The sequence below is a fragment of the Myotis brandtii genome, unplaced genomic scaffold (genome assembly GCF_000412655.1).
Source record: "Myotis brandtii unplaced genomic scaffold, ASM41265v1 scaffold754, whole genome shotgun sequence".
Taxonomy (NCBI): domain Eukaryota; kingdom Metazoa; phylum Chordata; class Mammalia; order Chiroptera; family Vespertilionidae; genus Myotis; species Myotis brandtii.
In genome coordinates this window covers 1,076,457-1,090,440 of record NW_005371012.1, presented here as the reverse complement: position 1 = coordinate 1,090,440, position 13,984 = coordinate 1,076,457, and the positions used below count along the sequence as shown (strand labels likewise).

General features: G+C 41.7%; 1 protein-coding gene across 4 annotated transcripts in view; it reads right to left on the bottom strand.

The window, feature by feature from the left end:
- The window catches only part of OTUD3 (OTU deubiquitinase 3), a 21,352-nt gene extending 11,317 nt beyond the window's left edge, over positions 1-10,035 (bottom strand). For 2 of the 4 annotated variants that reach the window (XM_005883036.2, XM_005883037.2), the window contains exons 1-3: positions 9,779-10,033; positions 5,688-5,800; positions 1,450-1,572 (exon numbers count right to left, since the gene is read on the bottom strand). In XM_005883036.2, the coding sequence (XP_005883098.1) occupies positions 1,450-1,572; positions 5,688-5,800; positions 9,779-9,842 (300 nt within the window). In that variant the 5' untranslated portion in view covers positions 9,843-10,033. Of the gene's footprint in view, positions 1-1,449; positions 1,573-5,687; positions 5,801-9,778 lie in introns of all 4 variants that reach the window. The other 2 variants (XM_005883039.2, XM_005883038.2) reach the window with 2 other exon arrangements.
- Between the last annotated feature and the right edge of the window lie 3,949 nt (positions 10,036-13,984).

Sequence of the window (13,984 nt, the reverse complement as noted above, 5' to 3'; positions counted from 1 at the left end):
AACTCCCCTATTGGCCCTACTCTGTGAGTGACAGGGGGGAGCTCCCCAAACCCCTGATCGACCCTGCTCTGTGTGTGACAGGGTACGGAGCCCCAACCCCCATGATGGGCCCTGCTCTGTGCATGACAGGGGGCAGCGCCCCAACCCCCTGATCGGCCCTGCTCTGTGCGTGACAGGGGGTGGCTCCGCAACTTCCCTATCGACCCTGCCTTGAGTGTGACAGGGGGCGGTGCCCCAACCCCCCAATCGGCTGTACCCTGAGCCTGACTAGGGGTGGCATTGCAACCTCCCGATCCGCCCTGCTCTGTGCATGACAGGGGGCGGCGCCCCAACTCCCCAATCGGCCCTACTCTGAGCCCGACCAGGGGCTGCACCTAGGGATTGGGCCTGCCCTCTGCCACCCGGGAGCAGGCCTAAGCCAGCAGGGCATTATCTCCTGAGGGGTCCCAGACTGCGAGAGGGCACAGGCCGGGCTGAGGGAGCCCCCCTTCCCCCCCGAGTGCACAAATTTTTGTGCACCGGGCCTCTAGTATATTTTATAAGAATCTAATATCCAGAATATATAAAGAACTCTTACAACTCAACAACAACGAAAGTACAAATAACCCAATTAGAATATGGGCAAAGGACTTGACTAGGCATTTCTCCAAAGATACAAGTGGTCAAGAAGCACATGGAAAGATGCTCAACATCATTAGCCATTAAGGAAATGCAAATCCAAACCACAGGTACCGCTTCACACCTGCAGGATGGCCGTAATTTTAAAAAGAAAGCAAAAGTAAGTATTAGTGGAGATGTGCAAAAAGTGGAACCCTCAGAACAGTGCTAGTGGGAATGTAAACTAGTGCAGCCACTGTGGAAAACGGGTGGCAGTTCCTCACAGAGTTAACATAGAATTATCTATCTTATGACCAGTGAGTCCACTCCTAGTATAAACCCAAAAGATTAAAAACAGGCACTCAAACAACTTTATACATAGATATTCATAGCAGAGCAGTGTTAACCCCCCGACCCCTGAGATCTGTCGTTCTGTTCCATGCATCCATGCCTGTGGACCTATTTTGTTTGTCAGTTTATTTTGTTCATTAGATTCCACATATAAGTGAGATCATGTGATACTTGTCTTTCTCCAACTGGCTTATTTCGCTTAGCATAATCATCTCCAGGTCCAGAAGCATGGATTAATTTTAAAACTAAAAGTAATTTAAAATTTTTATATAAATTCTATCCATGGAATCAGAACTATCAGTTACTAGGGAAAGCAAAAGAATGGCAAGCAATTTTATCTGTCACTCTCACCTGAGCTAAAAAAGTAAAAACAAATCAACCCCACACAGATTCTTAAAGGCAATTTTCCATAAAAACATCACTGGTTTTTAGCTCCAGGCACCCAGCCCTCGACCTGGTTCCTTCTGAGCTGAGGATACAGAACACGGAGGCCTCACTCACATCGGTCTGGAGATGAGCAGGAGCTTCCGAGTTGTCATTGATCCTCCGAACGCTGTCATAGTGTTCACCGTATCGATATGCGATGTGTAACTCCCGCACGCTGCTTTTATCTGTACCGCGAATCTGGAAGCAAAAGAAAGGAGATGCCAGTGAGGATTTGGTCGGTGTCAATTCATGGAGAGAAATGCTACCTAGGAAGCCCAGTCTACAGGCTCGATGTGAAATGACTTGGGAATAAGACTGGGTATGCCCAGAGCAACTTCTGACTTATCTTTCTCCTGCCCATGCATGCATGCTTCAATGTGCTTAGTATGGAACTATATGGAAATAAATCCACATGGAAACACACATTCAACAACCAGGGAAGACTCACAGTGAAGTTAAACTGGCTAAAGTTTCACGCATCAGTGCCTCTCTAGATGCACGGCCCCTTGCAAGAGGGAAGGCCTACGGGCACAGCAAATTTGCTGGGCTTAAAGTGCAAACAATTTGGAGGCTCTCTTTGAGAAAAAAAAATACAAGATTACAAATAGAGAAATGCCACAGCCCTTCCCAGGACCTAGAAAGGAGGCCATAACAATGAGGGGCCTTCCACTTATGCTTCATTACTTCACAATAAACGTGCCCCTGTCGTTCCAACAAAAATAGCATCTTCCATTACCCACATGCTGAGAAACACAAACAACTCCAATCTCCCACTGACATCAAGTTCAGAACAGTATTATTTAAAGTCAAGTGGTACTACTTCCTTGTACAGCCCTGGAGGCACTACTCACAAGATATTCTATGTGAACAGCACCCCTGGGCCACTCCCCAGCAAGAACAGTACTCCTCAGAGTCACGTCATAAGGTTCAGCCTGGGTGTACCCACCAAACACTCCCCCTGACAGAAACTCTAAAGTGATTCTGAATCTGTTGTTTAGAAAGCAGTAACCACCTCTTAGTTACAACTCTAAAATGTTAGCACTTCCTTCTTGTTTTTTCCTGAAAGTCAGGCACTACTGCTCATTTTAACACTAGCTGTGGTCTAACAGCACAGCAAGAACCATGGAACAAACAGGAACCACAAGTGACCAGAAGCTAGAACCATGAAGTTTTCTCCAGGTAAACCATTTAGGCCTCAAAGTACAGACGGTCTGCTTTTCACATGTACAAAATAGAGACAGCATCATTTATCTCCCAGGGAGAGTACTGGGAAAGGAAACTCGATATTAGAATATCTGAATGACATAATCCCTAAAGTACTTACATATTTAAGTAATACTACTATATACGCATTATGCATAGGAAAAAAAATAGGAAGAATGGTCATCAAATAGTTGACTGCAATTTCCATGAGTAGGGAGATTACAGAGGACTTTCACTTTCTACATCACACCTATCTATACTGTTCACAGAAGCATAGATTCCACTTGTAACCAGGAAAGAAATGTAGGGTTCCTATCTCCATTGTTGTATGAGCCTACCCATTTCAGTGCAAGAGTTCTGACCCATGACAGTAGCAATCAAAACAATTTCAATTCTTAAATTTCATTGGGGTGATGGGATATGGGGGGCAGGGGAGAGAGCCAGTGGATAGTTCCATTATACAACAAATACATTTATTTTAAAAACATATACTTTCAATGTTTAGCAATCCATGAAAGATAACTCTATAGAAATGTATTTTTAAACATTCTAACTCTGCAGAATTATCTTCCACGACTTAAATAATTAAGAAACTAATATAAAGTTATCAATGGAGAAAAAGCAGGCTATGGTTACTGAGTTGGCACGGAGTACTTTCCTGCAAGAGTGGGTCACTATGCTATATATTCAAATTATTTTGATGACTTCTGCTGAACAGTAATAATTTAATGACAAAACACTGGGACAATGAAGAAGGTAACTCTTGGCTCACAGACCACCCTCAGAGAACACCTCACTAAAAACATATCTCTCCCTGGTGTCAGTACATCCGACAATACTGCCCCAAAGGACACACACACACACACACATCATTTCCCTCCCAGTAAAATCCCTCACCAACCCATGGAATATCTCATTTATTTTACTTTAATTTTATTAAAAGGACATTATGCCAGACACAAAGGCTATATACAGCCATTTAGATAACATTCTGGAAAAGCAAAACTGTAACAGACCAATCAGATTAGTGGTTACTGGGGTTGGGGACATGGGGAGGGGACTAGTGACTCAAAAGGGCATGAGGAAACTTTTGGGGGTAATGGAACTATTCTATGTGTTGTCAGTGGTAATGGTTACATGACTATTTTGTAAAAAAAATAAAAATAAAAAGTATGCCTAAGAAGGGTTAATTTTGCTCTATGTAAATTATATCTCTATAAACTCCACTTTAGTTTTAATCAGCAAAGACTATGAATAAACAACTTACAAAGGAAAATATATGCTGATGGTCTAGGAAAAAGTGAGAAAAAAGGCCACAGTTGCCATTATAATAATATATAGAGATACATAAGTGTATGTGTACATAGACATGTCTGTATGTGTGTAGATATGTTTAAAAGGTGTATAAAACACTGTGATACATATCTTTCCATATGAATATTTTTATAGCTAAGAGCAGGGGTCCTCAAACTACGGCCCACGGGCCACATGCAAATACAAATATTGTATTTGTTCCCATTCTGTTTTTTTACTTCAAAATAAGATATGTGCAGTGTGCATAGGAATTTGTTCATAGTTTTTTTTTAAACTATAGTCTGGCCCTCCAACGGTCTGAGGGACAGTGAACTGGCCCCCTGTTTAAAAAGTTTGAGGACCCCTAGCTAAGAGTATATGTGAATGACAGGGATACACACTAAAATGTTAACAGTAATCATCTCTAGGGAATGTTGCTCTGGCTGATTTTTATTTGCCTTTGTTAGTTTTTCTGAATTTTCAAATTTGTCTACATTTAGTATGTTTTACCTAATTAAAAAAAGAAGTTAGACCCAGAGGAGCAATGGAGGGGGAGGACTGATAGAAATCACACACCCAGTCTGCAGGAGGAGAGCTACAAAGTACGGAAAGCACTCTGAACAAAAGGAGGAACAGCAAGGGGGTGGCCTGTATATACTTTCTCCTCAACCTCTGACCTTCCAAACAAAATGTTTGGTCTGATGGATTGGGAGGCCAGGCTAATTTAGGATACCAAAGGTAAAGAAAGTTGAATGGACAGCGAGTTCACTCAGTGGCTCCACAATGTGTTCTGCCACCCTAGAGCACAAACTGAACATTTACTGTACGATCTCATCTGCTGTAGAAAACCACTGGGACCAAAGATACAGCTGAGCAGACCAGAGAGAAATGGAGCTTGACATCCTAGGCCAGTGGTCGGCAAACTGCGGCCCCTTCAGTGTGGCTCTTCCATAAAATACCACGTGCGGGCGCGCATGTACAGTGCAACTGAAACTTCGTGGCCACACTCAAGGGGCCAAAGAGCCGCATGTGGCTCGCGAGCCGCAGTTTGCCAACCACTATCATAGGCCATGAAATAAATTTTGTTGTTCAGAACATCCTTTTTAGCAATGGTTAGTATAGTAAATTTGGTCTCTGGGTCCCTTCACCTAAAAAACACAAACATACCTGAGGGACTAAGCATACTTCAAAACTAAATTTGTATGTACTAGTCTTTTAAAACTCGCTTAGATATTTTACAGAATTTTAGACAGTATTTCCACATTAGGCTCTCTGCCCCAAACTACCCAGTTAACTGACTGTTGAATAATGTTTCTGGCATTTAAAGGTTTCTGAATTATACTCCAGACTCCATGTGAACTTGGCACAGGGTAATCCCAAGCCACCAAACGCTTCTGGTCTTTGGTTAGGCTCACAATCCAAGTTACCCTGTTCAATAGCACAGGCCATGCCTTGTCATCTTAGGACATCCCAAAAGCTAAGTTATAATGAAGAGCTTCAGATAAACTCTTGTTTTGTTTTTGTTAATCCTCACCCAAGGATATTTTTTCCATTGAGTTTTAGAGACAGAAGAAGAGAGGGAGGGAGGGAGAGAGGGAGGAAGAAGAGAGAGAGAAAAAAAACATTGATGTGAGAGAGACACATAGATTGGTTGCCTCCCACATGCGCCCCAACCGGGGCCAGGGATTGAACCTGCAACTCAGGTATAAGCCCTTCACTGGGAATTGAACCCACGACCTTTCAGTGTGTGGGCTGACCCACTAACCACTTTAGCAAAACTGGCCAGGGCCAGATAAACTCTTGAATAGGTGACCTACCTGCCACAAAGGGGCATTAAGTTGATGAATCACCACATTCAATTGATGATTTCTTGCAAAGGCTACAATTGCATCATTGCCAGCAAATGTACCAGGCTTTGCCAAACTGGCCACTGCATGGAAATAGGAGAGAGAGAAACATGAAGTCTTCATAATGGAAAAATCCAAACGCAAATATGCTTTAGTACTTAGTTCCAAATAATGAGAAACAAGGGTAGACATCTAAAAAGTCTATTCGCATTGTCAGAGTCTAGGAACTCAGATGTTTGAGCATATGCACAGTGCTACTCACAAGGGCACCAACCATTCTAAACAAAGGATTCGTTTACTTACTCTTTCAACAACTATTTGCTGAATGTTTCCTATAAGCCTCACTCTATAAAAGACCCGGGAAATTTAATAATAAGCAGTGATTATAACAGTTTGCATTAATGAATGCATATTATGTGTCAAGCACTGTGCTACTCCGCATGGATTATCACTTTTACTAGTAATCCTCCAAACAATCCTCTGGCAGGCATTATCACGCACACCATCTTAGAGATGAGGCACCAAGTAAGGTCACAATACCAGGCATCCTGACTCCAAGATCCTGGCTTTTGGCGACTCCATTACACAGCCTGTCAGTTTGCCCTTGAGAAGTTTATAACCAATGAGGGCAAGCAAGAAAACAGGCGCCACTGAAGCATATAAGTGCTGTAGGAAAGGATGTATGGTAAAGAATCTGGCCTTGCCCAAAGAAAGGTCTGACCTTTATCCCTGGCTCTTGAGAGATAACCTCTAAACCAGCGGTTCTCAACCTGTGGGTCGCGACCCCTTTGGGGCTCGAATGACCCTTTCACAGGGGTCGCCTAAGACCATCGGAAAACACATATATAATTACATATTGTTTTTGTGATTAATCACTATGCTTTAATTATGTTCAATTTGTAACAATGAAATTGGGGGTCACCACAACATGAGGAACTGTATTACAGGGTTGCGGCATTAGGAAGGTTGAGAACCACTGCTCTAAACCCTTCAAATTTCCCAAGTGATAGGAATGTCTTTGTTATTCACAGTGGGCTCCTCAGCCACACCTGACAGTTTAAGTTAATGAGGTGACTCTCTGACCATGTGATGTCAGCCAGATCTGGAAACTGGGGAGCTAGGCAATCAATCAAACCCACACCATGAAACGCCAATAAAAACTCTGGACACCAAAGTTCAGGTGAGCTTCGTGGCTGACAATACTCTATCACACATGGATGCCAGGAGGAGGATGCATCCTGAGGACAAGAAAAGCTTTGTGTTTGGAACCTTCCCACTCTGCCCTTTGGCTAATTTTGACCTATAACCTTGCCATATAATAAACTATACCTGTGAGTATAAGGGCCTTCAGTGAGTTCAGTGAGTCCTTATAGCAAATCATTGAGCCTGAGAGCGGTTCAGGAAACCCCAAACTTAATTGGTGTCAGAAGTGAGGGAAGTCTTGGGAAAGACTGTGCCCTAAAACCTTTCAGCTTGGCTAACTCCAGGTCCGAGAGCGTAAGCCAGTTTGGTTGTGGGGAGGGGGTGGTAAGGTGTATCAGATAAGCTTCTTGACTTAGACAACTAAGCTAATTCCCAAATGACAGGAGATAGAAGAGAAATGATGTTCCAAGCAGAGGAGAGAGAGGAGAGATGAGTGGGGTAGATACATGAGTCTGTGGACTATACAGTTTTGCAGAAATTTAGAATGCTAAGACAGCAGGGTGGGAGGTGAGAATAGAGAAATAAGAAAATCACAGATAGCAAAGGGCTCAAGAGTTTGGCCTTTATCCTGACTGAGGTCAATGGGGAGCAGCCAATGGGTTGTAGATAGGGGAAAGATTTATTTTTAGGTCACTACTCCAGCTGCAAAAAAAAAACCCAAACTGAATGGGTCAAGTAGCAATGAGACAAGTTAAAAAAGTATTGAAGAAATCTAGGCTAATGACCACAGAGGCCTGATTTTACAAAATGGTAGCAGTGAGAGAAAAGATATCAAGGTAGATGTAACAAGACTTAATGAATGACTGGGTACGAGGAGGGACGGAGAGGAGCATTAAGAACATTGAGGATTGTGATCTAGATATTTGTACAATTGGAGAAAACATGTTGCTGCTTCTCCAAAGCCAGTCTAAAAGAAAAGAATAATCCTAAAAGATACAGCCAGATGCAGGGTAACCAGGCCCTGAAAAGTTAAGTGAGCCGTTCATTTATTCATTCAACAAACATCTTAGGAGTGCCTACCATTACCAGGTTGGGGAAGAGATACAGTCCCTGCCCTCAAGAATCTCAGTGAAACAAGGTAGACAGACGTTAAAAACGAGTAACTATGATACGAGGGATAATGTAATAAGCCTAGTCTTCACCTGGCACACAAACATAATGTGCAGACATCTAGGTTTCTTTCCACTTCTGCCAGGGCAGTCAGAGCCACTCCTCGCTTTGAAGCTCAAATTCTTTATGAAGCACCAACCAGCGATCAGGAACACACAGTGACATTTCAAGAAAACAACTGGCCATTGTACATCTAAAGTGACTACCACACTGGACACAAGTCCCTTACCCTGTCACACCTCCAAATCAACCACTTCATTCAAAATGTTCAAAGTGGAATTTCAAGTCACAAACTAAAAACTCACTTCATCAAAAATATTTTAATTGGACCAATGACACCATTTTATTTGGCTAAACTACAAAACATGCCCCGTATACCCGCATTTAATTTGTAAACTGCTGACCATCTGGTAAACTGTACCTATGTGCTAGACAAAAAGTGATCAGAGAGAGGGACCATTAACTCAGTGAATACTATCAACTACTCAGTGGGAGTTTTGTTGCTGTGCCTAGTGAATGAGTTCTTCCCTTTTGAGTAATGAATCACTGATAGCTCCCCCCTCACCCCCCCAATGACTTCCTCCTATGGCCCGCTACCTAGCCATTCCCCAACAGAATCTTCAGAATCACTTTTGCCTCCCCTCTCCACCCCCAATGAGTCCTGTCAATTATACTACCAGTTGTATCTTGGCCTGGACCCCGCTCATCATCCCCAGCAGCTGCCTTGGTGGAGACCCTCTTCCTCTTTCATCCGGCCAATGCAAAGAGCTCCTAGCTCATCTCCCTTCTCAGTCTCTCTCCCCGTTCTTTCTTGACATGGTTCCCAGAGTTAGCTCTCTAACACACGGGGAATATTCTCTCCCTTTCCTGATAAGAGACAGGTAAGACTGAACTCTGTGATAAAAATGTTATTGTAAAACATAAATATATCAGCACCTAGCACAGAACATCCTCAGTAAATAATTGTCAAATTAAAGTTTCAAAGTTCATATGTACTTTCTCACTAGATTTGTGCCTATGAGGAACTAATTAAAATCACTAAATAATTTGCCTCAAAGAAAACAGGTTGTGTTTGGGGTTTGAGTGAGAAATTAAAATGACTTTATTGATTTTTCTGGTTAAAAATACATGATCATTTAAAAGTCTGATGCTCTACCGACTGAGCTACCCGGGCTCTTATTGATCATTTAAAATCAGAAATATCTATAGAAGATACTTTAAAATATGCACAGACCCATCATCCCCAGATGGCAAACAGTTAAGAACTTATTTTAATTATATCCTTCAATCTTCATCAAAAAAGCCTATAATAGGTGCTATTATCATCTCCCCTTTACAGAAGTTTAAAGGGAGTAAAAAATAAGTGGAGCCAAGATTAAACAATCATAAAATGTTAGTATTTTTCTAGAATTTTTCTAGTATGCTTTTCTGTGTGTATACCTTTTAAAAATAGGACCAATCTATTTCACAGCCTGCTTCCCCCACCACTCCAATTGAATAAGAAGTTATGAACAGCTTTTCAAGTCAATGAACATCAATCATCATTGTTATTAAGGGCATACTCATCTAAACCTATTGAATCCCAACTGCCTAGCATGTTGCCTATCACAGAGCAGACAAATAATATTTGTTGAATACATGCCATAGTTTATGTAACCAAATCCCTGGCTGGGAGGGTGTGGGATGCTGATGGATTTAGTTACCAATGTATTATTTCTGGAGGATCCAGTGTCCCACGGGGAACCTACCATGCTTCTCAAAGGGAATGTCATCTTCTACAAAGGGTTCAAAATCTTCCCGCTGCTTGATCATGTAGTCTACGGTCTCTTGTCGGTGCTGGAGATGATTTCGTGAGTGTCCCTCCAACTGATCACCAAGAGCTCTGAACAGGCAATTACTATCAAAACAAAAATGTTGGTCACAACCTTTTAAAAATTAATTTAGTTCATCAAAAACAACAATGCTTCATGCCAGGCCATCCATGGAAATCCTCCACACAGAGACAAGAGAAGGCCTTAATCTGACACTCTATGATTCTTCCCAGATACTGAGGGAGAGCACTAGAGCACATGTCCAACTACATTACCTCCATAAGAGGCACAAACAAGAACTCTATTCCCTAGTTACCAGCTGGCCGACTCAGGAAAGTCATTAAACATCCCTGGGCCTCAGCTGCTTCCACAAGTGAGGCTGGTGACACACTAACCACCTGAAGACAGGGTCCAGACACTACAGGCCATTTCTCAAGGGCTCTGATTCCCAAATGCTCTTCCAAAATGATAAAGCGTATCTACTGCCTCTTTCCTGAAACAAGTTTCACTATAGCTGCCCAGCTGACTAGTCATTCACCTAACAGAGAGTCCCAAAAGGTAGTAATTTGTCAAACTCCCAACACAAACAACTGAACTCAGCATCCTAAGTCTAAAGAACACAGTGGAGAAACCATGAAAGGTACTTGGCCAATGAATGCATAGGCGTACTACACCATGACACTTCCCTCTTCCTGGGCTCACTTCTACCCAGGGAGCTGCAATGCTCCTGTTAGTCCTGCTAAATGGAAACTTTAAACACAATTTTCACTTCGTTTTGTCTCTAAAATTAAAATGCTGGCAATAAACTTTAAGATTTATCATTACTTTCAAACCCCTCAAAGGTTCCTAAAATTCCAAACTATATCACAAACACAGAGCCCAGATACTCAGAAACAAACACAATCTGGTATCCTTAAAACTAAGGAAATAAAAAATTCTGAAGCCAAACAGTTGCCCAGTTTCACACCAAACTGTTTCCTCTTCCAAATGAAAACCCATGACACTCTAATTACAAAATATAAGCTTACCACTTCCAGAAGGACTTTCAGACGCAAATGCATACGAGAAAGGAGTTTTTGTTTTTCAATTCAGAAAAATGAACTTTCAATAGAAAGTTATACAGAGGCAGACATCTCTTCAAAAGTATAAGGATTCATACTATTTTTTGTGCAAGGGGGGGAGGAAATATTTAAAGATGACAGATTCTATAAACTAGAAACCAAGAAGCTTTGCATCAATCTGAGGCAAGATTCTAGAAGAGACTGGAATACAGCAGTTGTATACTAGATGAGGTGTCTTGTTGCTGAAATCTAACAATGGCAGTCTTTGTTCAACCATGGGGGCGGGGGAAGTAGGCTAATGAATAAAGCGTTCTCAATTTTAGGCTTTTCTCTCAAACTTTTCTTAAACCTTTAGGTCTATTCTTTAATCTAGCTTAAAAGGTGTCACTTAGCCCAAAATTGTGTATTTAGTTCTTTTATATTTAATATATCAAAATGCATAATGTTTTACAAAAGTAACATGCTTTCTAAGTACTTTTAGTAACATGGGCACATGTTCTCCATATAAAGCCAAAAAAGTAGGTATAAAACTACATTGCATGAGCTCAAATGTGTTCATCTGCACACTACACACAAATGTATGCAAAGAAAATTAAACATCTCTTACAATGTGCCAGGCACTGCTGAAAACACTTTACAGGTATTGATCACAGCACTGAGCTAGGTACTATCCCCCTAGGGCAGTGGTTCTCAACCTTCCTAATGCCACGACCCTTTAATACAGTTCCTCATATTGTGGTGACCCCCAACCATAAATTATTTCCGTTGCTACTTCATAACTGTAATTTATGTAATTTCCGTTGCTACTGTTATGAATCGTAATGTAAATATCTGATATGCAGGATGTATTTTCATTGTTACAAATTGAACATAATTAAAGCATAGTGATTAATTACAAAAACAATATGTAATTATATATGTGTTTTCCAATGGTCTTAGGCAATCCCTGTGAAAGGGTCGTTCGACCCCCCAAGGGGTCGCGACCCACAGGTTGAGAACCGCTGCCCTAGGGTAACCCACTCAAGGTCACATAACTGGTATGTAGTGGATCAGAATTCAAACCCAGCCACCAAAATGTCAGCTGTAGTTACCCCTAGGTAATAGAATTGTAAATAAATGTTAAATTATATATTATTTTAATATACTTTTCTATATTTACCAAACTTTCCTGAGATCACTCAAGACAGTCAAAATGAAAAATCAAGATAGACAAATCACTTCCTTTTCTGACAGCTGCAAGGTGAGGACACAGGAAATGTGAACAATCACTACAGGCAACTGAGTTCCCTTAGGGAGCCCGGAGAGAGAGCACGCTGAGAACAAAGTGTCCTTGCTCAAAGGACCTCTCGGAAGATCCCACCGTTTCCTGAGTCCACACCCTCACCCACACACCACAGCAGGCTTCTAAACCCCACACTATTGACATTTGGGGATAATTCTTTGCTGTGGGGGCTGTCCTGTTAACTGCAGAATGTTTATTAGGAGTATCCTTGGCCTCTACCAACCAGTAGCACCACCACCATCACCTTCCTCCCTGCCAGTTGCGACAAACAAAAATGTCTCCAGACATTGCCAAACGTTCGCCCGGGGACCAAAATCATCCCCACTTAAGAACGACTGTGCTACAGGAATATATACATCTACATCTACATCTACATCTACATCTACATCTACATATATATATACATATACATATAGGTCTTGTATTTGAGTTCACAAAACAACCAAGTACACAAAGTAGTAAGGGTTTTAAGGGCTTGATAATTTAGCATGGGCCATATTGTAAGACAGACATCAAAAAAATTAATGGGCTCCTAGGCTGCAGTAATACTAGCCCATGTGCAGAAAAAGGAGGGGGACAGGTTCCATTCTTTGAGATCAGCTAGAATATTGGGTACCATTCTAGTTACTGCATTTTAAGAGACATGTTCAGATAAAATGATGTGGTTTTAAAATCCATAAGAAGAAGAACATACACAATGACTAATGTTTAGGCTAAAGAAGGCTGGTCTAAGTTCTAGACCAGGGGTGGGCAAACTTTTTGACTCGAGGGCCACAATGGGTTCTTAAACTGGACCGGAGGGCCGGAACAAAAGCATGGATGGAGTGTTTGTGTGAACTAATATAAATTCAAAGTAAACATCATTACATAAAAGGGTACGGTCTTTTTTTTCAATAGTTTTATTCATTTCAAACGGGCCGGATCCGGCCCGCGGGCCGTAGTTTGTCCACGGCTGATCTAGACTCTAATCAATAAGTGGCTTTTAATTATGACTGCACGCAAGAATCACCTGTGGACCTTTTAAAAAATCGTCAGTAACCAGGCTGCACTGCCTGAGATTCTGGTGCTGCTGATCTAGGGGAGAGTCCAGACACTTATTTTTTCCAAAGTTCCCCAGGTGATTCTATTGTGCCACCAGGGCTGACAACCACTGTGCCCGAAACAAAAGCTGAGGCTGCTGCACCGGCGATGCAGGTAACTAATAGACAGGCAAGATGGCGTGTAAATGCCCATCACCAAGATCCTACAGTTCTAAAAACAAAATAAAAAATAAAACAACTTGTTTTGGGACAGAGATAAATGGCTTAAATTGGTGATTCTTCAATGTTTTAATTTTAGAACACTACTAGTTAGTTATGTAATTTAGGCTACGTTTAGTAAGATGTAACTGGATATAGCTCAGAGAGATCCTAATGTTGTTTGTACTGCCTAATCCAATTAGAGGTTCTTTTCACCCTTTAGCCAATGATGTTTTTCAGGACAACATCTAAGTTAAAATGTCTCTCTTGTTTTGAAATTGAATCCAATTTATGTGGGTCCACCTTCAAACAACATAACAAATCTGAAGGTGGCCCATGATGCATTACAAAACCCCATAAATAGCTCCCTAATTAATCTCTGCTAAACTGACTAAACTAACGGAAACATTAGACTCGGAGGATACCAGCTAATTTATCCCCAAGGACCCGGAGGTTCCAGAGTGCCACAATACCACACCATCAACAATGAACATGCCTCCAGAGCAAGATGCTCTCTCAGGCTACTCAATGTTGTAATCTGACCAGAATGGAAAGACGGGAG